Here is a 26,400-nt window from a genome sequence, read left to right on the forward strand (position 1 = left end):
CCGGCATATAAAATATTTATTCCTTTATACATGTATTATTTCAAGTTAGATGCCCGAGTAAATATTTGGAGATTTGATCAACCCTGGTGCATATGTTCAGAGTTATTTCAGGAACAATTTGGGCCAAAGACTTTTATCTAGTTCATCCTTCACACATTTCACGCTGTTGACGGACGCATTAAAATATCTTATTTGGCAATCTGTGTGCATCAGTTTGCCAATCCCTTTCTCACATTGGGCTACATTTATCTAAATCCAGAAGAGTAGATGACTGCTTAATAATACTCAAAAACTGTCAACGAATGAGGCAAACACCAGAAAATACTAAAAATTCCTTATGCATTTCTACACGCTATGGGTATCATCTTCAGGGAATAAGAATATCACGCTGGCCAAGTTTCCCACGTGGATTGATTACAAAATTTCAATCTTGATTGCTCAGCGAGAAGGAAAAAGACTATATGTCTGTCCAAATCAAACATCGTGGCAAGAATGAAACGAAGTGCCTGCATCTAACTCTTTTGTAACAACCTGATTGGCTGCTTTTGAAATGGAGCTGTCTGATTGGTCCATTTAAATTTTCCTTAAATTCCCACTCGTAATGAGCCGCCCAAAAACAAAAGTGTTTGATTCAAACCCCCTAAAGATGCTATACCACAGAGTAAACAATTGGACATTTATTATATTCCATGTAGTGATTGCCTGCTTGCCTACATAGGATAAACAAGGAGACCCATAAAAATCAGATTAAATAAACATGCTCTCTGTGTTAAAAATCAAGCATGTGAAAACCTACCATCACTGCTTGTTGCTGGCAAGAGAGCCATAGATTCAGATTTCAGGACGCAAGAGTTTTTCACAAAGTGAAATCCACAGCCGATTTAGACTTTTACAAACACACATACATCTGGGCCTTCAAAAATAAATTAGTAAATTACAATAAATCAACACCAATGGCAGCGCCATGGCTTCAATTCATTAGAAGTGTGAATTTAAAGAAAATTCATTAGGAGCTTGAATTTAAAGAAAATTCAAACAGATCAATCAGATAGCTCCATTTCGAAAAGAGCCAATCAGGTTGTTGCAAAAGACTTACACACAGGCGCTTCGTTTCATTCTTGCCACGATGTTTGACTTTGACAGACATATAGTTCTTTCCTTTCCGCTGAGCAACCAAGATTGAAGATTTGGTAATCAATCCAAGTGGGAAACTTGGTCAGCATGATATTCCTATCCTCTGAAGATGACACCCATAGCATGTCAAAATGCATAAGAAATTTTAGTACTTCCTGGTATTTTCCTTATTTGTTGATGGTTTTTAAGTATTTAGCTAAATCACTACAGTTAATAAGAAAAAAGCCAACAGAAATTCTACCTTCATTTTTAAGTGGTTAGGCTTATCTGACAAAGTAATCAAAAGGTTTACTTAATATTTGCTGTTCTCATTGTTTTTACATTTATATGTTGTCATCTGTAATTTTTACATAGAATTTTAACAGATATGTATGTTTGGTTCAATAAATATTTTTAAATATTTGCTGTGCAGGTTCTCGATTAGAGCCTCTGTATCACCCGATCCGGCAAAAGCTTGCTTCGGCTCTCATCAAGTGGCACCCGAGTGATTGCTCTGCAAAACTGATATTAGAACCTTGGAAAAATGTTTTCTCCCAAGGGGTTATGGACGCTTTTATAGTTAATAACATTGTACCAAAGTTGGCAGTTGCCCTTCAAAATTATATCATCAATCCTCATCAGCAACATCTCGGTGAGTGTGGCTTTTTTTTTTTTAAACACGTTAGAACTTTTGGTGCATACTTTACTTGAAATTCCCAAATGAAAAGTTTCAAACTGGTTTAAAACTTTATGTATAAAAATTGTTCTTGTTAATGATTTTTATGCCAATATGTAATGGTGATTCCAGAATTTACCATCAATGTGACTCATTTATTGTATTCTTGTAGATGAGCTGGACACAGCAAATGATTTTTTATCTTCTCAAAACTTAATTCCACATGTTTTTCTGTCAGATTTTTTATTGTATAAACACACGAAAGAAATAGGAAATTTCTTCTTTTATCTTTATTGTGAACAAACAAATTTTCTCTTTCACACCAAGCAAGAATTATTTCTTTTAGTATTGTGTTTGTGTCTTTTAGTATTGCATAGTAAGAGTTTGTGTCTTTTAGTATTGCATAGTAAGAGTTTGTGTCATATATTTTGAAGAGCTGTGGTCGAATAATTGATAAGGTAGGGGTGTGTGTATGAGAGAGAGACTGACCCATCATTCATGACATCACTGAGCATCACTTTTCCTAGATGTTCAGATTCAACAATGAACAAGTCTCAAAGTGATAGATGCCTCTATGGTTTGGAAGGGTTGCTATGGCATCATGCTATTAACTGTCTTTGCACAACTCCATACCATTTCAGAACATCGGTGCTGGTGACTGAGAAAAACTCACTCATCTGGAAGAAGAGGGCCTTGCTGAGAACAGCTAACGTCAAGTTGAAGTTTATAAATAAAGTCTCTCCACAGAGAGCAACATGTCTGCAAAGATACAATTATTCAATCATTACACTTCACTCATAGTTAAAAAAATTGATGAAAGATGGCAGCTTTACACATAACAAGCATTACACTGAAACAATCTTCATGTCAGGTTCACTACATGTACATGTGCGCGCATTCCAACATATACCAATCCGTTTGAGCTTTTGCAGAGGAATATGGATGAGGTGCTTGTGTGGTTTAATAGTAGTAGTTGAAGTTATTGACACAATTCCTGGGAAAGAATCTTCATGTTTTGCGTGATAAGAGGAACAGGGTGTCACGAACTGATGGGGAAGATTGGTTGGACCCAGATTATTTCTCATCACAGACAGGATTACAATCAATGCTGAAACACTTGCCACCGTTGGCACAGTCTCACAGATCAGAATGTGAATGAATCTTTGTAGGACAGATTTTTTTATCAAGGATACATATTGAAGATTTAATTTCACAAATTGTTTCTATTTTTGAACAGAATTGGAACATATTGGGAATTTTTTGGTGATCGTGTGCTGATTGTTTCATGTTGATTGATAAACAATTGTAATAACTATGACTTATATTTTATTATAATCGAATCGGTGAGAAGAACAGTACTAGTCAAAAATTCTCAATTTGAGTTAATTAAATTTTTGAGTTTCAAAACTAGTCTTTTTTTTATCAATTCAAAAATTTAAAACATGCCTGGTACCAATGAAAGAAGGGCTGGTTTAGTACTGCTCTTACACTCAATGTTTAGATCTACATTTATTGAACCAATTCACAAAAAAAGGAAGAATTCTGACTTTTACTGTTCTTCTTGTCATTGATTCAATTATTAAAACTATTATTCATTATATTTCATAATTTCTTTTATTGATTACATTAATTTTATCTTTTTATTGCCTTCGCCAGAGATGGCCATGTTCTTTTTGTTATTTAGTAAAATTTTTGGATATGCCCTTCCTTCAAGAAGGCTTAAATATCTCTCTGAGATGTGAAGTTGGGTGTGTCTTGTCCTTCAATATGACAATCTCTTTCAACCAATGAGAGAAGTTCTATTGTCAGATGATGGAGATCTAAGCATTTTTGTCATTGAACTTTTCTTGAAATCATGCAGCTTTGTTTTCATACCACAGAATATTTGCGAAACCCTTCATAGTCTCTGTATCTAAAGTGGGTCCCTAGGCAAGAATTTTTGCAGGCTTCCTCTTTAGACTTAATAAATTGAATCTGAAATAAATTTATAGTGAAAAAGAAAAACATTTCTGCTATAACCTCGTTAGCCTCCACTTATAAAAAAAAGCCATGGTGAGCTTCCATATTGACAAATTCAAATACAACGCCACGACAGGCAAAATGCCCAACGAGGTGGCTGATAAAAAAGTGTAATTATCTGGAGATGGGTGGGTTTGAACCCATGTACCCTGAACTCTTCCCATCTCTGACTCCATACCTTACCAACCCACCACTGCAGTACTAAAGTGGGTATTTATCTATTTTTATCAACTATCTATTTTTTATTTTATTTTTTGATGAATTTTGATGAAAGGTCAGTGTTTAGCTCACTATTTTCGTATGTTTATTTTTTTTGATGTGGGCTAAAAAGTTTTGGTAATTGCAGATGTGTGGAAATGGGTCATGGATTGGATTGAGCTCATTCCTGAGCCCTGTATGGTTACACTGCTGGACAAAAACTTCTTCCCCCGTTGGTTACAGGTGCTGTACACATGGTTGACTCATAATCCAAGTTATGAAGAAGTCGAAAAGTGGTACAGAGGGTGGAAGTCAATGATGCCAGTTTCACTAATGAACAGTCCAATTATAAAAGGTTTATATCAAATATATTCTATTCGCTCATTGTATTAGAATAATTCTGAAGTTGATTATAATCTAAATCGAGCATCTTCAACCTGTTGCTCATGATCACGACGGTGCTCCATGAAGCACCGAGAGTGCTTAATGCTTGTGTCTGGTTTTGTGCTTGCAACATTCCCATTAAACACCTAGTACAGATTGCTTTCATGAATTGAAACAGTCCTGATTTCATGCATTGTTATGTCAAACTTGTTGTAGGGGTCTATTCTTTTGATGATGAGTACAGGCAGTGTGCTTGCGACTAGAAAAAAAGACTCAAATTTTTATTGTATTTCTTGACCCATCCAGTCTGGCGCAATGTTTTTGGATGAATGACTGTGTAGGCTTAGGGTACTTACAGTTATAAGGGGCTTACATCAGTTTTCATTTCAAATTCCAATAGACATCTCTGAGAAATTAATCGTGACATTATTGTACAATTTTCAAATATCAGACAATTGAATTGCATTGCAACCATTCAAATTTAGTACTGAGAACTTATAGCGAGCATTTCCTCGGAAATATTCATTTTTAAACTACAGGAAAAAATTACATCAAAGTTAAATTTGAATTCTGGTAAGTTCTGCACTAGCAGAGTTCCCAGCAACCTGCAAAATCAGAGTAAGTCAGGAAAATGAAAAATTGTCTGGGAAAATGTAAAATATTTAGCAAACATGAAAGAAATATGCAAGTATTTGATAAAAGACTAGGAAAATTTCTGTGAAGGGAAAAAAACTAACTCGAAAAACATAAATTCGTTAAAAAACAAAGTTGGAAGACTAAGATTTTGAATTATCTTTGTTCCAGAGTTTTGGTCAGGGAAATGATTGAACAGCTTTTGCTGGGAACCCTGACTAGGGAGGGATATGCTGAAGCTGGAGTGTGGTTAGAATGAAATTTTGCAAGCACATTTAAATGTTTTTTCACACTGTGGACGTATGCTCATGCAGTGTTTATGCAAAATAATACCATAATTACCATAGATTAGAAGGTTTTTAAACTTTGGTGTGAGCCTTCATAGAGAACTGCAGGAGTCTCCTGGGATAAGGTGGAAGAACTTCGAAATTAAAAAAAAAATTGTACTAACTTTTTCCTTCCAAGTATAGTGGAACCTCCTATGATGAACTATCCCCGTTAGCAGGCACTTTTGCCTGTGGAACAGGACTACAATGTATTTCACTATGCTATAGCCCTTTCATACCCTGCATGCACAAATGTGCAGGTTGCTTTTTCTTCACTAGAATTTTTTTGTTTTGACCTCAGGAAGTTAAGCCCTGATTCAAAGGATTGTGTAAGTTTTGGGTTAGAATATATGGTGATGATAAAGGTATAAGATGAACTTTTTCAGAGCTTTCATGAGAGAGGGCTGCACTGTGTTGAATTTTCAGAAAATTTTTAAGGTGGCTTCAAGGAGAAAGTGCTTCTGTGAAAAGTGTGATTTATTACATAAAATTTAGCAATAAAATTTCGGAAAAAATTCACATTTGAATATGAATATACCTTGCATTTTCTTGACTGAAAAAATTTGAAGGAAGTGAGTATCATGCTGTATCATAAAGATAGCAAAATATATCTTGAAGAGGCACTAGTAAATTTTGAAAACTCTGAGGCATGTGTATGTAGATTTGTGCAGCATTTTTCCATGGCACCACTACTCCGATCACTCAAAACTTCTGTGGAACTCTGATGTGTCATGATGCATCAGTTAGAAATTGCAACCTCATTACTATAATCATATCTCTAAAATGGTGGTTCTCAATTTATGGTCTGCTACGACGGCATGAGTGGTCGGCAGGCAGACTCAATAATTTAATTCTCACTGCATAAAAAAATCATTCTACCATTGTATTTAATATTAGTAATATCCATATGGGTTCAGTTAAAAATATATCTTCATACTATATATATATATATATATACACACACACACATCATCGAGGGAAATGCAGAAAATTGTGATCGTAAATATGGCCAGACCCAAGTTTAGTCACAGCCTTTGTGGTAGACGACGTTGGTTTCACTTGGAAGGTGAAACTCAAATGGTAATTTTTTCCCCAAGTCAGTAAAAGTTGTGGTCACCCAGGCGGTAGTTCATTTAAAACATTGCCATGTTATGATGTATTTGCTGACAAAAATGGAAAGAGAAAAAATATTTTTGTGTATAATGTTCCTTTCTCACCAATAGAAAGGTCAAACAATTTTTCATTGTAACTTTTATTGTATTAAAATATGAAGGATTTTGAGGGAACTTCTCTTATACACAGGTTCTCAATGTATCACGGTTTTAGCAGTCCTGTAGTGGGGGGTTCAGCTTATGCACAAGTATAAAAGGTACTGTATTATGAAAGCACCGTGTATTCATGATGTAAATATTACAAATTCAAACAAAAGCATCATTGAAAAAATGAGACGAATGTACAAAAAAAAAAAAAAGAAGTGGAACAGCCAGTTACAAGAATATCCTGTAGATAATATCTTATAAAACGGGACACAAGTGGTTTGTAAAATTGTTTCAGGCATTTCACTGGTCCTTGAATTCAGAAAGGTTGAGAAACGATCTTTTAAAACATATTTCGGCATTCCTAACCAATGTATCTTTTCAGCCTGATCACTTCAAATAACTGACCTAGATTAACAGTCATGCATCTAGAGTAATTTTTCTAAAATGATGCCCATTTTTTTCAGAAATTCAGTATTTCAGTTAATATGAGATCGGATCGAAAATCACTTTTAAAAAAACAAGATTTTTTTCCCATAAAGCAATTTATTTTTTCACTGTCGCTTTCAGAAAAAAAGAAATGTTGTATAAGTGTTAAGGGTAAAAGTGAGCTTTCTTCTCCCCCTCCCCTACTCTCTGTATTGAGTGAATGACTAAATCACACATTCAATGTTTGTTTCATTCCCAGATAAATTCAAGCAGGCTCTGGATATAATGAACCAGGCTGTCACTTCTCAAGGTTTGTTGGCGACGCAGCCTGGAGCGAAAGAGAATCTGGCTTACTTGGCCAAAGTCGAGCAACAAGAGTTTGAACATCATGTGAAGCCAAGACGAGATTATGAGGTATTTAATATTTTAAGTACCATTTTACTAGTTTTTAGCTACTGCTCTCTTCCCTGTCCCAGCTTTTGTTATCACATTATGAATTAACTATTCTACCATGTCAATTCAAATATAATTTTTTCTTTTCCTCTTTGTATTTTCTTTCAAACATTGTAAAATATGTAATTTAATTGTAAAAACTATTTTGTATAGTTTTATCATAATTGACTAGGGGCAAATAAATTATTATGTTATATATATTACAGCATTACCCCAAAGGGCAACATTTTGGGTCCTGAGTGGTTGTCGGGTGTTTGAACAGTAGGGATAGAGTTGTGGGTATGATATACCCAAAATTTAAGGTCTGTTATACACTCCTGTGCAGCATCATCTGCTTTATCTTTTACTAACAAATGTGTTAGCAACACAAACAGAATGCAAAGGTTGATCATTGTCCTTTATAGCAGGGGTGGCCAACAGCTGGCTCACTGGTTGCATCTGGCCTGTGTGGTGATTTCGTGCTGCCCCTGACAAGATAAAAATACTGTGTATTAAATTTGTGATCATTATTTGAGCTATTGGCTCCAATAGCACACTTCCTGATTAATGAACTTTCATTCATTATTTCTGGTGACACACAAAAATCATTTACAATGTTTTCACCATATTATCTTTTGGAGCACACAAATCGCTCATAAAATTTGCTATTCCACCACCTCATTAGGCAAGTTGGCATGCCTTATTAGGAAGTCCACTGGTGTGTGAATCAATTCATCTTAATAAACCATTCAGTCACAAAGTGCCATTATTGAAAGGGTGCCAGTAAGAAAAAAAAAATTGCAGGGAAATTTGGAAGAAAAATTTTGTCCATAAAATTCAAACTATGAATGTATTTGATGGAATAATTTGCTGAAGAAACTGTAATTTCTGATGCATTGATTTAGCTTAAAATGCAACCAGATTAGCATTGAGTAAGTGTCGGTTTATGACACAGCGGAGAACAAAGCCCAGAGTAAAAATTTTATGATTTAATTGCCTGTTTTTCGTGTCATTTTACTGGTGTGGCTTAGATGCTGAAAGGTGTACCCACAACGCTGCAGTTGACCACTATGTTGGCCCTCGAACAGAAAGAAGTTGGCCACCCCTGCTTTATGGAATTCTTTGATACTTGACATTGATAATTTTTTTACCTATTTTTCTAGTATAATTCATTTCACTGATCTGTATTAGAAATATCTCAGTGGACATCATTATACCAGGGGATTCTAAACCTATGAGTCCAACCCAAACTTGGGTCGCGGGTGTTCTCAAAATGGGTAGTACAAATCCACTTTCAGTCCCGCTATAAATCCAGCTATTGTACCACTGTTTTCACTAGTTTTTAAAAATAAAGTGTTTGGAAAACTTGCAGTGTATTGACATGAACAATTTATTTTCCACGTTGCTGTAAATCACGCGATCGCTTTAACTCCATGTAGAATTTTATTGACCAAGCTCTTTGAATGTTTCATGTTTTACTGTAACTAAGTAGTATTAAATAAACCATCGTGCATCTGATATATAATATAACTACACTAAATTAAGTATTCAATTTTGTTTTTCTTTAGGCACGCAAAATAAGGGTGAGTGTTACTGTATCAAATATTCTTTTTTAATCCAAATACAGTGATGCCTCGACTAACAAAGATAATTCATTCCGGAATCACGTTTGTTAGCCAAAACGTGATTTCCCATGAGTTTCAATGGAAAATTTTTAAATTTGTTCCAGAAGCTGCCTAAAATTTGAAGATAGGTGTTTTAAATGCCAAAGAAAAAGCAGCATTATAAAAAAAGACAAAACTGACCGCAGGCTAAAATTAACATCTTCAAAATTGGATAAATAAGAATTTACAGGAAGATGAGATACTGAAGATCTTTTTATTTTATACTGTGTACGCAATAAACACCCCAGCTTCAGTCTATTTGACAAAATTCAAATGAGTCCACGGGTCCACCATCCATTTGTGATTTGGTGAGCTCATTTCTGTGTGTGACACATGCAGATACAGAAGATAATGTCCAGACTGTTCAGTTTGATGCTAAGAGGTTTATAATGAAAGAACACATGTTTCAAAAGCATAGGTTCCTTGTTTTTAAATCTATTTTCTATTGGCTGAATATTTTGATTTGCATGAAGTGTTTCAAGAACTTTCTGAAAGAGAAGTGAAGATATATCTAGAATGAGATTCCGAAGGTGGATAGGAGTAACTCATGCTAAAGTGACAGTAATTCTGATGACGATTCACACTAAACTTCATCTCTCAACACTGCGGTTTTATGTTAACACGTCCATCCATAACAAAGATGTTCATTAGCTGAGGCAGAAAAATCATGAAAAATTTGTAAGCTGAGGCATTTGTTGGCCAAGGTATCACTGTAACTGAATGTCATCCATTGTTAAATGAACTTTTGTGGCTGATGTTGAGTAAAAAAATCTTTTCTGTTATTGTGTCATGAGCTTTGTTCACAATTTATGCAGGCCAGTGAAAACACATCAAATTTATTTTTGAAAGCTGATATGCTTTAGTGAATTAATGCTTGGCTGATAGTTTAGATATCATCTGCTCGGAGAAAAAAATCTTAATTTTATTCAGCTGGAATAAAACATGAATATTCAAGTTCTTTCCTACCTACAAAAACAATACTACCACACAGCCTTCAATTTTAATGCACGCGAAAACATTACAGCAAAAAAAAATGGTAAAAATTTTCCACCACAACCAATCATGTTCCGATGATTCAAACACTTCTAGGAAAGATGTTTCATTTTCAAAGCAGGGTGGTTCTGGGTAATGTTTGCCAGTGTGCAGTGAATGACATCATGATAAAACACGACTTTGTTAAAAAATATTGTTGCGTAAAACTGAGTGGACTGGCAGAAATGTTAAATTTTTCTCCCCTCATTTGTCACTCTATAATTGAACTATTGCAACAGTAGCAGAGAGAACCATGTTGTCATTCATTACAATAGCAATAGCATATGAACTACCTTGGTCATTAAGTAAAACACCTTCTACATTTTTTTAAGCATATGAATCACCAAAATACTGTCTATTGTGGTAAAACATCACACCATTATCTAGCCAAATGACTCCCCAGATTTATTGATAAAAACTTTTTTTTAAATATAATTATAGGGGAGGGGGGAGGGGGTGTATATTAATTTTAGTGTAGAATTGTAATTCATCACAGCTTTTTTTTTTAATGTACAAGAATCTGCATTTTAAAAAAATTCACAATGCGTAACAAAAATCTACATGCATTTAAATATGGTTGTATCATCTTTTGGAGCATCATCGTAGCTCTAAGTCCCAGATTTCTAAGCTGAGTTTCTTCTGGAACCATTTGCCCAAACTCTTTTGTCCAGCTTAATGAGCACTTTTTGCCTGCGTAGCCTGCTTGTGGTGTATTGACGATGCAGCTGCCAGTGCTCTTGGATTTCTCATGGAAATCATGACGTCTCTTGCAAGCCAGGATTCACAAAGTTTCTAGACTGATGTCCCCACATTCTTTTCAATGTTGTCAACAATTTCTAAGCACAAATAACACTCAAATGGCTTATTTATTGCAATATCAAGACTCTGGAGTTTGGCAGTCCTGTGGAAATCGTTTTAGATTCTTCACCACTCATCTGCACCTGTTTTTGGGCATCTACAAAACTTTATTAATCTAATTATAATTTAGATTTATGATTTACTCTAAGCATATATATGTAACAGTAGTAGTAATAATATTTTTCATTTAACTTAATAATTATGATACAAAATGTCCATGTATAGCAGTGGGCATACTGAATACAGTGATACTTCGGCTAATGAATGGCATGAATTTTTTGGCTAACAAAGATTTTTCCACCTCAGCTAATGGACATTTTTGTTGATATGGATGCACATGCTAATATAAAACAGCCGTGAAATGAGCTGACTTTCATCATCGGAATTACTCTCACTCAATCCCGATTAACTTGTCCATCTCAGAATCTTTTCCCAGATGTACCCACACTTCTCTTTCTGAATTCTTTGAACCATTTCATGTAAAAAGAAAGATTCAGTTAGCAGGAAAATGCATTTAAAAACAAAACCAATGTTTCCAGAGCATGTGCCCCTTCAGTGCAAGACTGAGTTTCTAATCTGGCATTCTAGGAACTTACCTTTCTCATCTGCATGTATCAGACACAGAAATGAACTGGACTAATCACAAATGGAAAACCTAGGAATGCGACTGGGTTGTGTTAACACCAGCTTTAGTAGACTAAAGCTGTGGTTGTGTATATACTGGAAAATAAAAAGAACTTCAACATCTCTCTTCTTCCTGTAGATTCTCCTCGTGAACCTATTCATATTAGCCTTCAGTTAGTTTTTGTCTTTTTATACCGTTCCTCTTTGTGGAAAAATCAAATTTTTGGCAGTACATGGAACGAATCAAACAGTTTTCCATAGAAACCTATGGGAAATCATGTTTCGGCTAACGCAGATGTTCGTTCCAGAATCACATTTGTTTGCCGAGATATCACTGTATATACAAATTTTAGGTTAATCAATCGGTAGTATATTTTCAATCATCTCATCTTTCAAATCTTTCTGAAAAGGAACAGCTATGAGCTACCTGATGTTTATGATTACAAAACTATCTAGTTTCCGTCAATGGCAAAAGTTGTTTCCGGTAATTTTTTTTCGTTTGGCAAGATGAACATGTTTATACAGTCATATAACCGGCCATGCCCTAGTCCGGCCCCGTCCAGCATTTTTAGCCCCATAGAAGAGAAAGACGTCTTTGCATATCTGTGAACATGTCTTGGTTTAAAAGAAGCACAACAATATAATACAAACTTTCAGTAATATAACAATTTTGGTAATCGGACAGACCCTGGTCTGATATGTGTTGGATTAGCAAGAGTCTACTGCATTTATTTCATTTTTATAAAAACTTGCTAGTAACTAATCATTTCAAATGGTGTTTTTTTTACACAGGGGGCTGATATACTGTGTTGCATACAAAATTAGATTTCTTTTATTTTTTTTCTTTTGCAGGGTCTGATGCAGACTGTTAGAAGTCAAATGTCTTCAGCAACGACAGATATCAGCGTCTCATTCAAGGAATTGATACAGAAGAGGGTCAGTATTTTCCTAAAGATTCTTTTGATGAAACTTCTGCTATGTGAATGTGGAGGAAACACAGGGTGCTTTACTCACTCTCAGCCCATTGAATATCACTTATAAAAATTAAGCTATAGATCACAATGTGATAAAATTCCCTACGTGCATGGCTTGGTCTATGACCAATATGGTGAGGTCATCACTTTTGCGAGGCACAAGGCGAAGAGACCTTTTTTTAAGAATGAAACCGATCGGTTTTGTCATTATATATATTTTGCTGTTTTAATAATTAAAATTATGTCATGAGTTAATTTATTAACCCTCCTGCTCAGAATGTAAATATTTTAAATGAAAGTCTAAATGTCTCTAAGTCTTGTAGATTGAGACTAATGAATAGTCCAGTATGTGCCCGAGCAATAAATTACCAAAAGGCTCCTTCGATGATTTGCTGATTGAGATGTCCAGTTCTTCTTCTGGCGATGTTGTCAGTTTGGCTGATACATGTCGTAATGTTCAACGATTACTTCATAATCTACTATTGGATAGTGACAGCTGTTAATGGGACTTGATCTTCAGTATATGTTTCTGAAATTTTGAATGTTTGGCTCTAAATCAAGTTCCCAAACCAGAACTTCTTGATTGACAAGATGAAAGGTGATGCTCGACAGAGTAGTATCAACGTGACATAAATGACTGCTGTCATCGTTAGGGAAAACACCCATCAAGCAGCCGTAAAAGTCTTGGTGGCCGCATTTAAGCAACTGGCAAAGATGTGATTTTACATGGCGTTTTTCGGCAATTATTTATCAGGGGAAACCCGTGGTTGCCAAAATTCTTGTATAATCATTATTGTATTCTATTAACAGCCGTGCGGTAAACACAAGTTTTTCATCAGCAACTTTGTATTTTGAAATTTTTTGTTTCCTCTGATTAAATATAAAGCTTTAAAGAGTTCATATACCCAAGATTGTCAGTCACCGATAGCATCCACGAAAGAAAACACTTGTTTTATGAACAGTAGATCTGATTTCTGTATTCTGCATGAAAATACTGACATGGAATTATATTCTGTTCAGGAGCAATGCAGAACTTGCCTTGGAAAGGGGAGAAATGAAACTTTTTCTTAATTGATTTTAAAAAAATTAAATTTTTTGATCGAGACTGGGGGGAAAGGGGTACCCCCCTCGGGAGAATCTCCTGATTCCAAAAGTTGGCACGTCTGGGTGTCTAAACATCACACATGTATGCAAAGCTATGTTTGTGGGGAAGTTCATGTTATGGCTGCTAGTTTTATTTTAATTAGCAAATGTCTGGGGCCAAGAGCGAGTGAAACACCTCCCATATATCATGTGATTTCTGACCTAATGCACAAGTTATCTGCTTATTGAAATTTTTTGTTTTTTCACTTAGGCCATGGAAAGCAATGTAGTTTTCATGCCTGTTATTGGCCGGTGCCAAGAAGGTAAACAAGTGTATAGATTTGGTAGCTCTCTGCTGTATCTAGACAAAGGCACTATCTTCGTGTTCAATGAGAAGACCTGGGTACCGACATCACTTCAATCACTCTTGGACATGGCATGTTGAATATAGGAGGATTTTAAACACTGTGCATTTGTGACTTGTAAATTATTTATCACTTATTTTTGTTGAATAAATGTAAATATTTTTGTTCATATCTCTTTGCTTTATGCATGAAATTTATTTTTTTACGTGAATTGGTGTAACGCTTGTTTTTCATCCATTAACCCTCTGGCTGCTCATCCCGCGATTTCCACGGGCAACTCAAATGTAGCAAAATCTGCTCATCCTGTGGGCACATGTTTTTCTTCCTTTATTGAGGAGCGCATCCCATTTAACCACTGAAATAAATTATATACAGTATTAGACGTTTCATTTACGTTTTGGCCAACAGATGTCGTTAGTTGTCCACTAAATTGCGGCATTTGAAGGCACGTGGTATTACCGCTTAAACTTCACTTTTTGAGTGAAAAAAAATTACACAATTTTTGAAGCAACTTTGGTCCACAAATTGAGCAGTCAGAGGGTTAAGCATGGAAGTGTTCTCAAAAAATTGTATCCCTCCATCTAACAAATTATTAATTTTTGTGTACATGTTCCATTTGCTCTAAAGATTTCGATGGTAAGTACAATCAATGCTGATGCAATAGCAGAATGGCCCCCTCACCAAAAATGGTTTTGTTCATGTCATGTTTTACTACTCTCTCTTAGGATGTTGATCTACCATATTTATTTGCAAAGATGAGGTTTTTATTCAATTTTCGATGCTTCAAAAACATGAAAGTATATGAAAACAAAAGTACAATTTAACCCCTCTTTTGTGGACACTCACGGGACAGAAAAAATTAGTTCGTAAAAAATGGGTGACTGTATCTGGGGGGGGGGGGGTTCATGGTGAAATAGTAAAATATAGTATTAACAATAACTGAAATGGTTCATTATTTGAAAATGAACAAAATTCTGACAGTATAAGATGTGTTTAAGGTCATGAAAGTACATAATTATTGCAATGATGCGCAATTAAAATTGCAATAGAATTATTATACGAAGTTTAACACCAAAAAATTCTCCGGACAGATAATACAGATCTCTTGGAAATACGTGAGGATCACGTTATTTAAAAAAAATTGCATACAGAATTTATATCTTTTGGGAAAACTGATAAATCAATGTTTGGTGGATTTTGCTGATTTTCAACTATTCCAACTACTTCAAAATGTATTTTAAGCTGCGAGATTAAATTCAGTACCTCTGTCATTGTGTTAACAGGAAAATGTATTTAATCCGTCCGGTACACAATATGATCTTCTATTTTCACATTATTATCTGTAATAATGAAATACATTATTTAAATATACTTTTAGCCAGGAAGTTTTATTTGGCCTTAAAACAGAGGTGACCACATCTGAGGGTAGTCCGTTAAGAGTGGTTTTACTGTATGAGAAAAATCTATTTCTTTTGCTACCATCCCACTTGGGGGCCATTTGCTGAAGTTAAGAGGTTACTAATACCTCCATTTCAGCACCTCAAGCCACAGTGCATGAAATAAGGAAGGCAGGGCCGTGTCTCCTGTGGTGTAGTTGGTAGCATGCTTTATGGTTTACAAGAGGGTCTAGATTCAAGTCCCGAGAAAGACCAGATGAATTTTCTTTCTGACTTTACCTCAGCATAATATCCAGAAAATATCTGTTTTCTTCACTATTTGCAAACTTGGATGCAATTGATCCAAAGTAAAATGATCAAACTATAAGTGAAGAAATTCATACTTCATATTTGGTAAAACATATAGTTGAGGCAGCACCTCCTACAGATAAAAGGCCTCCACAGTCTGCTTGTGACATCAGTAAGTAGTCCATTTTCCCTTAGAATATTCAGGGGAAAAAGTTCCCTGCTCGTGCCAGTATCATCGTTGTGAGAAAAAGAAATGACCAGGTTCAGAATTGGTGATTTCTATGTCCCACATCCAATCACTATGCGGTATTTGTGAGCCAATCAGGAAGATTCTACTCCAAAATAAGAAACGAAACAGGATGCTGTGTTTCAAAATGTGGCAAACTTGCTAGGTAGTGTGAATGATGTTTATGGCAAACAGTGCAGAGGCCTATCTCTAGGAAGTGCTGGTTCAGGAGACTCATTTTCTTGCCCTTCATGCCTCTCCTGATGAGTTTTAAAAAATGAACCAAATAATTTCATATGCACCACTTCTCTCTTAGTATCAAATGCAAATGAGGTTTAAAAGAAATAATATAAATAAGAAATTTTCAGGAAAGTTGATAATTGCACAGCTTTGATATGATGTTCTTTGCATTCTCACTTGGCATGCCCTAAAACATTGGTGATCACATCTTCTAGATATATGAAGAAAAGTATAAGAAAAATGTTGAATTATATCAAAAACTAAAAGAAGTGAGAACTTCTAGAATACTGGGTTTTATTTAACATAAGTAAATTATCAGCCATTCACATCTATAGAAAATAGGTAGTCTCCAACATTGAATTCTTTACCAGACACTGTGTTTTGATTCAGTTCATGCTGAAGAATGTCTACCTGATGATGTAGCTCTTCCAGGCTTTTGGGAGTGAAGTTCCCATAAATTAATATGTATTTTTCATCCTTCAGCTCGCAGCAATATAGTCTGAAAATTCTTCTCTAAGACATTGATAGAATTTTTTCCTCCTGATTTTTCACACGTTACAATGAAAATTCCTACAATAAAAATTCAAGGAACAGCTGCTTTACAATACAAAAGATACAAATACAAAGATTTAAATAAAATTGAGTGATAAAAAAGTAATAATATGTTTTTTCTACCATGCAATATTTGCGTTAATACAACACGAGCAGATAATTTTTTAATGAAATCATTTTGATTGCCTCCCCCATTTCTTTAACGCGATCTGCAAGTTTGTTTGATTTCCCTTCAGTTTCAATTATTTCTTTTTAGAAGGCAAATTCTGCCAAACTCATACTAATGCACATTTTTTCCGCCAAGTGGCAGCACTAATTTTTTCTGCTGACATCCTATATACTAGCCATTTGAAAAAGTCTTATTTTTCTCAACATTGGGTTAATTCTGAAGAAGAACACTAATGATGTACCTTCTATAGTTTCTAAGTGATGAATGAGTTCTGATCTATACTTATCTGTACGGAAATTTAGTTTCATTCAATACCTTTTTTCTATACAGCTTCAAGTGTATGGTTTTCTCTTCATTTTTAAAGGTTTTGCAAGCTTTTTGTTACTTCAGAAAAAATGCTTCTGTCACCATACTGATTTAATCATACTGTCAGTTTGGCAGATGTTATAAATAAAGTAATATTTTGGTTTTCATTAAATTTCTGGTTATTGTAGGTTTCGGTTTTCATTAATTATTTCTGCAACATTTGAAGAACCACAACTCACCCAAGATAAAAAAAAATCCCGCTGCGAGCCATTCCCAAATAAAAAGTCGCCCAATGTTGAAAGAATCTGTCCATAAGCCTGCAATAAAGGGGGAGTGAGAAAATGGAGGCTTCAGTGGCTTCTGCTTGAATTACTAGGTAGATTTTTCACATGGTAAGAGTTGAACTTATTATGCATATCGTATGAAGAGTTTCTGATTTGAATGGTAATATTCGAAAGGGTACTTTCACAAAATTGACTCATAAAGCGGAGTGGGTGACATAATATCAGGAGTTTAATAACATTAGAACCATATAGACAACAGTTGGTATTTCCAAAAAGTGACCCAGTAAGCTGAGTGACACACAAGAGAGAGAGGTTTGACTGTATTGCTCATAAGGTAGGCGTGGCTTTCATTTGAATTTGGTGAGAGAATTTTAATTGAAAAGGTAATTGATAATTTTTTTGTTAACTTTTTAACGTAATGATCAATAACTGAAAAAGAAGAGATAAAAAATAATGGAAAAATTATAGTCATATTTTCATGTTTTTAGGTCATAAATGCTTGCATATTATAGAGCAAAAATGAGTCTGGTTTAAACTCAGCTTCAAAATATGCAAAAAGAAAATTTTTTTGATGAAAGAAAAAAAAACCTGATAACAAACCAAAAACCTGATAACTATAAACAATTGTTTTCTTATGATGATATTGGTCCTCTCTGTACTTACCAAAAATGATAACAATATCTAAATTTTAACATTATCTGTGATTTTAACAAGCGACATCTACTGTATTTGGAAGGGATGTGAATTGCAAAATCAAGAGACAATGGTATCCCAGATCGAATTTTACAGATAATTGTTGCCCATCCATTGATTAGCCACCTGAGATTTGACTTTAACAAAGTTATTTCTCCAGACACCAAGCTCTCTGTTGCATTAATCAATTTTCTGCTCAAGCGACTATCAATCTTTATTCACGCAAAACCCATAAAAACTTTTGCACAACCCCTGAAGATTTCCTTTGAGTACTCATAAAAAAAATGCAATATTCCTTGGCAATTAATAGTAATACACATAAGCATAATTATGTGTTAAATAAAGTTTAAAAAATGTTGATACGATGAGGATATGTAGTGGAGATTGCCCAATGTGTGGTACATTTATATGGTTTGGTACAATATTTCTGATATTTGCAAAAACCATGATTTAATATACAACCTCTAACAATAAAGTTCGGTGAAGAGTCCTGTAACATTAACGTAGGTGAAATTTTAACAAAAGTTACCTTACTGTCCTTCAAAATAGTCACCTCCCATTACTATGCACCGCTGAGATCTCCTATATATGTCCTGGAAACGTTGCAAGAAGTCTTCTTTTGGGATGGAGTTCAAAAGCCTTGTCACGTTTCGTTGGATGTCAGGAATATAGTCAAATCTCTTTCCTTTCAAAGCGAGTTTGAGTCGTGGGAATAGGAAGAAGTCTGGAGGATTAAGATCTGGCGAGTATGGTGGATGTTCAATTTGCACCACCCACTTTTTTGCCAGGAACTGTTGTTCTGACGATATTCCAGGAACTGACGATATTGGCTGTGTGAGGGCGAGCATTGTCATGAACAAGAAACCATGAACCTTGTTGTGCGTACCCTGCGTAGACGTTTCATGAAACAAGTCAAAATTTCAATGTACTTTGCAGCATTCATCGTCGTTCCCTCAGGTAGAAGTTCCTTGTGGATAATACTTTGACTATCAAAAAAGGTGATTAGCATCGTTTTGATGAGTGATTTTTCTGCTCTGACCTTTTTCCGATGAGGTGATGCAGGAGAACGCCCTTCCATGCTTTACCGTTTCGTTTCAGGGTAGTACCTGACACACCAGGACTCATCCTCAGTGACAATACAGTTCAAGAAATTTGGTGTTGCATCCGCCGTTTCGACAAAATCCTGTGAAGCCTGTAAACGTGCCTGCTTCTGATCATCAGTCAAGTGATGTGGCACAAGATGAGAACACACCTTTCGCATCCCTAAATTCTGGGTAACGATTTCTCGCACGGATTCACGGTTAATCTGCAGTTCATCAGCTATCATGCGCACAGTTAATCAACGATCTTTCATGGTCATTTTCATCACTTTCTCAATGTTTTTGTCACTGACAGAGGTCGCCAGTCTTCCACTACAGGGGTTGTCAGAACACTTTCCCGGCCTTCTCTAAAACGGGCGAACCACTCGTACACACACTTCATGGACAGTGCTTGATCTTCATAAACATGTACTTGAGTTTCTTTCGGTGCCTTGCCAAGCTTAAAACAAAACTTTAAATTGATCTTTTGTTCGTTCATTTTCCAGTTCTCGGTTAAGAACCAACGTTCCAAACAAGCACTTTGTAAAACAAGTCTTTCACGGAACACAAATGATGCTCAACTGAACAATGGTGGTGGCAGATGGTCAACACCTGCCGCTATGCATGTGTAGCGTTTTGCTTCACCAGTGTTGCCAGATCAGCCGTTCCGACTTCATTCACCGAACTTTATTGTCAAAGGTTGTATACACACACACACACACCCTTGTTGCTCCCACTTTTCAGTAAATTAAAACATTGACAGAGCATGGTGTGTCTTACTTTAAGTCTTACAGAGCTATAGTGAATTTATTTTAAAAATTATATATTTTTTTCAATTCATTCCAATATGTATATATACCTGTGTTTCCAATGCAAAGTGAAATACTGTTCAAGCTTTCATCACTAAAATATTTTGATTCAAAATTACTGGATTTATCTGCACAATCCACTATCACCACATCATACTTCGATGCTAAAAATAAAATTGTATAACATTCAAATAAGTTATATGCAGCAGAAAAATTAGTGCGTGAACCAATACAAGCACACGACTAATCATTTTGCACAAAATAAATATACTGAAAGAGAGGGGATTAATTTTCAAACAGAATAAAAATAGGAAAATCCAAAAAATAAAAAACATATACACATAATATATAAACATGAACCTTTATTAGATGCATATTTTAATGCACAACCGTTTGCTGATTATTGCCTTTTCGTTTCTTTCTACTCCGAACTATGATTCTGCTATAGCAATCCTATCCTGATTGGACTCCAAGATCGTCAGCATGCACTGGGAAAAAAAGTGAAACTATTATTGCATATAAATGAGTGAGTGCATTCCACGGAAAAAGTTTACTTCTACGAGTGCTTGAGTTTAAGATATTTTAAAGGAAAATTCAGTCAATTCACATCAAGTCAAATACATGTAAACCCGACTTCTAATGTGTATGTGAATGATGGAAATACAAAAAACACACCAGAAAGTACAGTGATGGTAATTCTGATAGATCTAGTTTATGTCTGAAATATAAAAAAAATTTAGGTATATTCTCAGGGGTAAATAAACTACAGAGAAGCTACGACATAGTTCTTTCTGTCAACTTATTTTATGTATGACAAACAAAAAAATATAATGAAAACACAGCACGCCAACAACAAAAAAATGAATCCATCCACCATCTTGGCCACACAGACTACTAATCACTGCCAACTTTAAAATCAAATCTTTTGCCTTTTTTTTTTTCCCCACACCACAGCGCCATCTGTTGAACGCATAACAAAGCTATAACAGACCAAAATCCCACAACTCAGCTATCCTGCAGCTCACTGACCTCAAGAAATCATGATATCACTTTTCAAAACAAAGTATCAATTTTTAATATACACAGTTTGCACACACAAAAATATTATAATCACATAAACTCCAAAAAAAAACTCCCAAAAAAACACAATATTATACATTTACATGTTCTAAATATTTCATGAAACATCAATTTCATGAGATCCGCTGAGATAATAGCGGTGATATGGATCAATTGATCAGCAACTTTCTTGACCTCATGTCTATCCCTAAATGATGCGCCTTCGTCATTTCATGGAGACCACAGAATTTGAGTTTCAATTCCAGTCCAGAACCAAACTCAGTCTTTTGCATAGCAACTACATCATCGATAACTGGGTGATTTTACACCCTTTTTGTTATAAATAAGCCTGACTGTTATCAGTCTGAATCTTACAGATACACAATTTGTGTTTTCTCCTCCTTTTTTTGTGTATATAATAAACGCCATTTAAATCGTACTCCCTATCGACTCGGCCAGCTTAATTTGTTTTGTCTTTTCCCTCTTCCCCTTATTTCAAACAGGATCACCCAAGTAATGCAATAATCTTACCAATAACATTTTTAATTCCTCCCACCACAACGACTGGTAAAAGTTTAGTTAATTTTCTCACCTGTTGTCATAAAACATTAAAGAACATATTTTTAAGTATAATTTGTTGAATATACTAAATTTATTGCACGTTTCACTTTTTGTGGAAAAAAAAAGCCGAATTACAGTCTCAACGATTGCATTGTATCGGAAGAGCACTCAAAATTGTGACATTGCAAAATCTCTAAGTAAGGCCCATGAAGCTGTCAAGGCAACTCTGGGCAGTTCCTAGTTTTGTTGACAGTGCTTTTTCTTCCTCAACCTGGATAGTAACCTTCATGACATGGCTGCTTAAACCACTTAATTGCCCTTGAAACAAGTGAATGGGGAAATAAATACAAATATAAGGCCACAACAGGCGAAATGCCCAACGAGGTGGCTGAGAAAAAATGAGCGTCTCACTGCAGTGTTGTGCAGGTTGGTCTTGGCAGAATTGTCAGAATGAGCATTCACGAGTGTGTTTCTGGCTGTAACGCTTGCCTTATCGCCAAACACTTACTATTTTCAACTACTTTATTAGTAAATACACCTGTAGGCCAAACAGCGTTCGGCTTCAGATGTCGCTTCGCTCCTCGGCCAGATAAAGGGGGCCCCTTGCCCCCGGATCTGAAAATATTGACTCTGTTTTCACCACAACCCTAATGCATCTGGCGATTGGTGATGTAGATTAATCACATTTAACCCGTGCAACAGTTTAAAAAAACTAAATTTTATTTAAATAAAAAATAAATTTAAGATCACACACATTAAAAAACAAAGATGGTAACGAGGGGAAAAACCCTCAGTCGAGTTTGTGGGACTCGAACCCACAACCTTCGCTATGTGCATCTCACGCTCTAAACACAGTACCAATTATGGATGTCAAACCTTTGTAGAACTAAACATATACATTATTTTAAACGTTGCCAGGAAATATGTTGGTGCCAACCAACAGTCGCCAGAAAAGCATGCGCCAATCACACGCATGCCTGTTCTGACAGTGCTTAACCTGCACAACACTGCAGCAAGACGCTTCCAAGAAAAAGATTCTCATAACAAGTATAGATGTCATATTGCAAAAATAGAGCAACCCAATTAAAAACAATATACATATATACATGGCAGGAGTCAACTGGATGGCTAAAGCATCCGACAGAGCAGAATGGAAAAATTTAGAGGAGACCTTCATCCAGCAGTGGATTGAAAATGGTTGATGATGATATATACATAAAATATTATACAATGCCCATAAAGAATACTTATGGTTGTTTAATTCTAAGTATGGATAGCTTCTCGATTTACCCCAACATGTTTATCGCATTTCTTTTTAAACGAGTCAATTGTGTAAGAATTTACTACAACTGGGGTAAGCTATTTCATTTATTAACTGACTGCCACTTCAGTCGCTGGTAACAGGTAGGAGAGCATTCTATTCACAGATAAAAAGCTCTTCGCAATTCAGCAAAAGACAAAATCATCAAAATGATGGACACAGATGTTTTCCGTCCAATGACGTTAAAACCCCCCCCCCAATCCGTTATAGTTTGGGATGGAGTTTGCTCTAATGGCGAGATGTTTCCTCTTGTTTTTGTGGACAAAAGAGTCAAAATCAATCAGCATGTTTACCAGAAAGATATTTTACAAGCCGTTATGATTCCATGGTGTCAAAAGCATTTTGGAAAAGACATTTGGGCATTGCATTCAGTGGCAGCGCACCGAGAGCAAAAGATATCCAGCAGTGGTGCAGGGTTCATTTTCCTGATTTCATCACATCAGCTGAGTGGCCACCATATTTCCACGATCTCAGTCTAATGGATTACATTATGCTATCGGTGTTTGTGCAAAATGTCATGTCAAATTTCTCAAGTTTTATTGAGACTATTTAAAAGCATCTTCAAACGTTTCTCTATTCTGTGAAAATGTCATATTGGTACTTCTGGCAAAATTCAAACCATCTTCTTGCTGCACATTCCCGTCATTTGGGAGGTAGGGAGGGATTGCGACCCCTGGCTTTTGAAAATACACTAAAAATGGTGTATATATATATATATACATTGAGTATATGTGCATTGCCGCCCCCCCCGGAAAATTTGAAATGACGGCCTTGTTGCTGCAATTCTGCATACAACTCAAGGTGCAGATACAGTTACGCAGAAGTGGGTGTGTTTGTGTGTGAACAATTATTCCCATATTGTATGGTCAGTTTTATTCCGGGCCGCAATTAGATGCTTGGTCACCCGGGGCATGTGCGCATTTAGGCACCCCCCCCCCCCCCTTGTAATGTTGAAAGTAAGGTTTGAGAATGAAATTTGTGCCCCCTCTGGTCCAGCGCCCGGGGCATGAGACCCACCTGCTTTGTTCCCCCATCCCAGTTACAGCCCTGGTTTTATTCATCAAATACATAGTTTAACATATGCCAGAAATGTGTATATTTAGACATCATATAAGATGTACATACACTTTTAAATCAGATATTTTGAGGTTGTGGAAAAGGGAAATTCAATTTTCCTTCCATTTTGCCCAAAAAACCCGCCCAGGCTGTAAGTGAACAATTATATTCCCTTATTGTAGTCAATTTTATAAATCAAATACATATATAGGTTTAGCATGCACCAAAAATGTATATTTAGACATAATGTTAGGATGTAGCATAGGCCTACATGTTTAAATGAGATATTTTGAGGTTGTGGGAAAAAGGAAATTCAATTTTCCCCAAAAAAAACCCGGGTATTTTTCCCAAAAAGCATGGGTTTTTTTAGAAAACCCCACCCGGGCTGGGTTTTTTATAACCCTGGTCCCAATAGCATTATAGGCCTCCAGGTAAAATTATTTTCCTGAGGGGCCCCTACACTAGGCTAAAAATGCCTGCTACCCAATCAACATATAGACTTGTCTAAAATTTGACTAAATCCCATTTTCATGAGACACTTTCTGCACTTCAGGCGCCACTTTATTTGCCATAGAAAAGTTCTGGAAAAACTCCTGGACTTGGGGGGGGGGGGGGTATTCATAAGTTTCTTTTCTTCCTTTAAGCTGGGTTTTCCTAGGAATACGTGTTTTGCGCCGCGTGAACCGAATAGTATAATTTTGCATCGGCAGCAACGTGTTACATAATCATGCTATGCGTTTGTGTTTTCCTAGTGTGGCGCATCAGATCAGGACGGCTATATTACAGTATATGGCTTTGGCATCAGCTACTCTGTCATCTGCATGCTCCGGTTTGAAAAGAAGGAAAGACAACACACAAGAGTGAAGAGGCCACATTGGCAAAACGTGCTGCGCACGACGCATTTGACTCCTCCAGAAGCAGTCAGCCAATCACGCCCGATGTAAAGCGCTGTCGTGATGCGTATTGCGCTCTGTAGGAAAACAGTCGTGCTGTGCTGCTTTTCTTATTGGTGAGTGGACGACGCGTCACGCTGCGTGAATCGTGTTGCGCGCAGCACAGGAAACCAGCTCCAAGGAAGACCCGGTTTTATGGGTCTTCACAGGGCCGCAACCGGGGGGGGGGGGCAGGCGGGTCTCGTGCCCCGGACCAGAGGAGAGCAAATTCTAATATCAAACCTCTCTTCAACATTACAAGGGGGCGCCAAAATGCGCACTTGCCCCGGGTGACCAAACACCTAGTTGCGGCCCTGGGTCTTCATTAAATATAATCACTGTTTAGTGTTTCCAGTGCAAAATAAAATGAATTTTCAAACATTTTGGTGACCCTTTTTTTTTATTTAAAATAAAACTATATCATAAAATTTTATGTTTAAAGAATCATTTAAACATTAAAAGTTTTAAATATTAAAAGATGCAGAGAGGAATGGAATGAGATGGAAAGAAAGAATGAATAACTAACACAAAGCATTCTATATAAATATGGGTTTAAATAATTAAATTTACTTGAGGGCAGTAATCTTGGGAAATTTTCGCGGTTCACGGCCATTTAGAATCAACTAGCCTACTTTGAAACGGATGGTAACCTTGTCACACAAAATTTCCCTTTCGGACATATTTTTCCGAAGCATCGAAAATGCTTGTGCTGCCAACTATCGGGAAATTAAAATTTTTAATATACTACCACTGAGCTATGAGTAAACCTTCGTAGTTTTCCTTATAGCTCAGTGTATACTGCATTCAGGTTTCGTTTTCAGATTCTTGTGAGTTTTTTTTCTCAGATTAGATGGCAGCATCAACAGTATATAAATCAAGCCTCAGAATCTCTGTCGTCTGCTTCTTTCCAGGTTACTTGTTTTGGACGTCTCCTTGTGTCCTGCAAAAATTACTGAACTGGTACTTTGAACTTACAGTTCTGTTTGTGAGCTTAGCTTGTAGGGAACCGACTTCTTGTCTGTCGTCTGCTCATCAAGAGGTTCTTTGTTTTGGAATGTCTCTTTGTGCTCAAATAAAATAACCGAACTTTCAGTTTAAATTTCCAGTTCAGTTTATGAGCTTTGTTTGTAAGGAACTGAGCGGAATAAAGAATATAGTTTTTTACTTTGAACTTCATCATCACCACATGAGTCACTTTGAAATTTGATATTAGATGGCAGCACATTACTATAAAGTGGAGTGTGGAAAAATTCACTTTTTACGATCTTAGGATTACCTGTCGTTTGCTTGTGTGGAGGTCCTTTGTTTTGGATGTCTCTTTGAGTCTTGAAAAGTTACTGAACAGGAAGTTTGATCTTTCAG

At 36.0% G+C, this 26,400-nt stretch overlaps 1 protein-coding gene and 1 long non-coding RNA gene across 3 annotated transcripts in view; one reads left to right on the forward strand and one right to left on the reverse strand.

The window, feature by feature from the left end:
* The window catches only part of sip1 (septin interacting protein 1), a 31,749-nt gene extending 17,512 nt beyond the window's left edge, over positions 1-14,237 (forward strand). Inside the window, exons 12-17 of one of the 2 annotated variants that reach the window (XM_089253395.1) lie at positions 1,547-1,765; positions 4,155-4,361; positions 7,294-7,448; positions 9,035-9,049; positions 12,497-12,580; positions 13,973-14,237. In XM_089253395.1, the coding sequence (XP_089109521.1) occupies positions 1,547-1,765; positions 4,155-4,361; positions 7,294-7,448; positions 9,035-9,049; positions 12,497-12,580; positions 13,973-14,146 (854 nt within the window). In that variant the 3' untranslated portion in view covers positions 14,147-14,237. The remainder of the gene's footprint in view (positions 1-1,546; positions 1,766-4,154; positions 4,362-7,293; positions 7,449-9,034; positions 9,050-12,496; positions 12,581-13,972) is intronic. The other variant, XM_089253397.1, reaches the window with a different exon arrangement.
* Positions 14,238-16,491: 2,254 nt separating this feature from the next.
* On the reverse strand, positions 16,492-25,717 carry LOC149065934 (uncharacterized). Its single transcript, XR_016195589.1, has 4 exons — positions 25,609-25,717; positions 20,470-20,597; positions 20,160-20,273; positions 16,492-16,787 (listed from the first exon to the last, which is right to left on the reverse strand). It is a non-coding gene; the product is annotated as an uncharacterized LOC149065934 (long non-coding RNA).
* Between the last annotated feature and the right edge of the window lie 683 nt (positions 25,718-26,400).

This window comes from Pholcus phalangioides, unplaced genomic scaffold (assembly GCF_987345545.1).
Source record: "Pholcus phalangioides strain wild (caught in Gottingen) unplaced genomic scaffold, Ppha-v1.0 ptg000037l_1, whole genome shotgun sequence".
Classification (NCBI taxonomy): Eukaryota; Metazoa; Arthropoda; class Arachnida; order Araneae; family Pholcidae; genus Pholcus; species Pholcus phalangioides.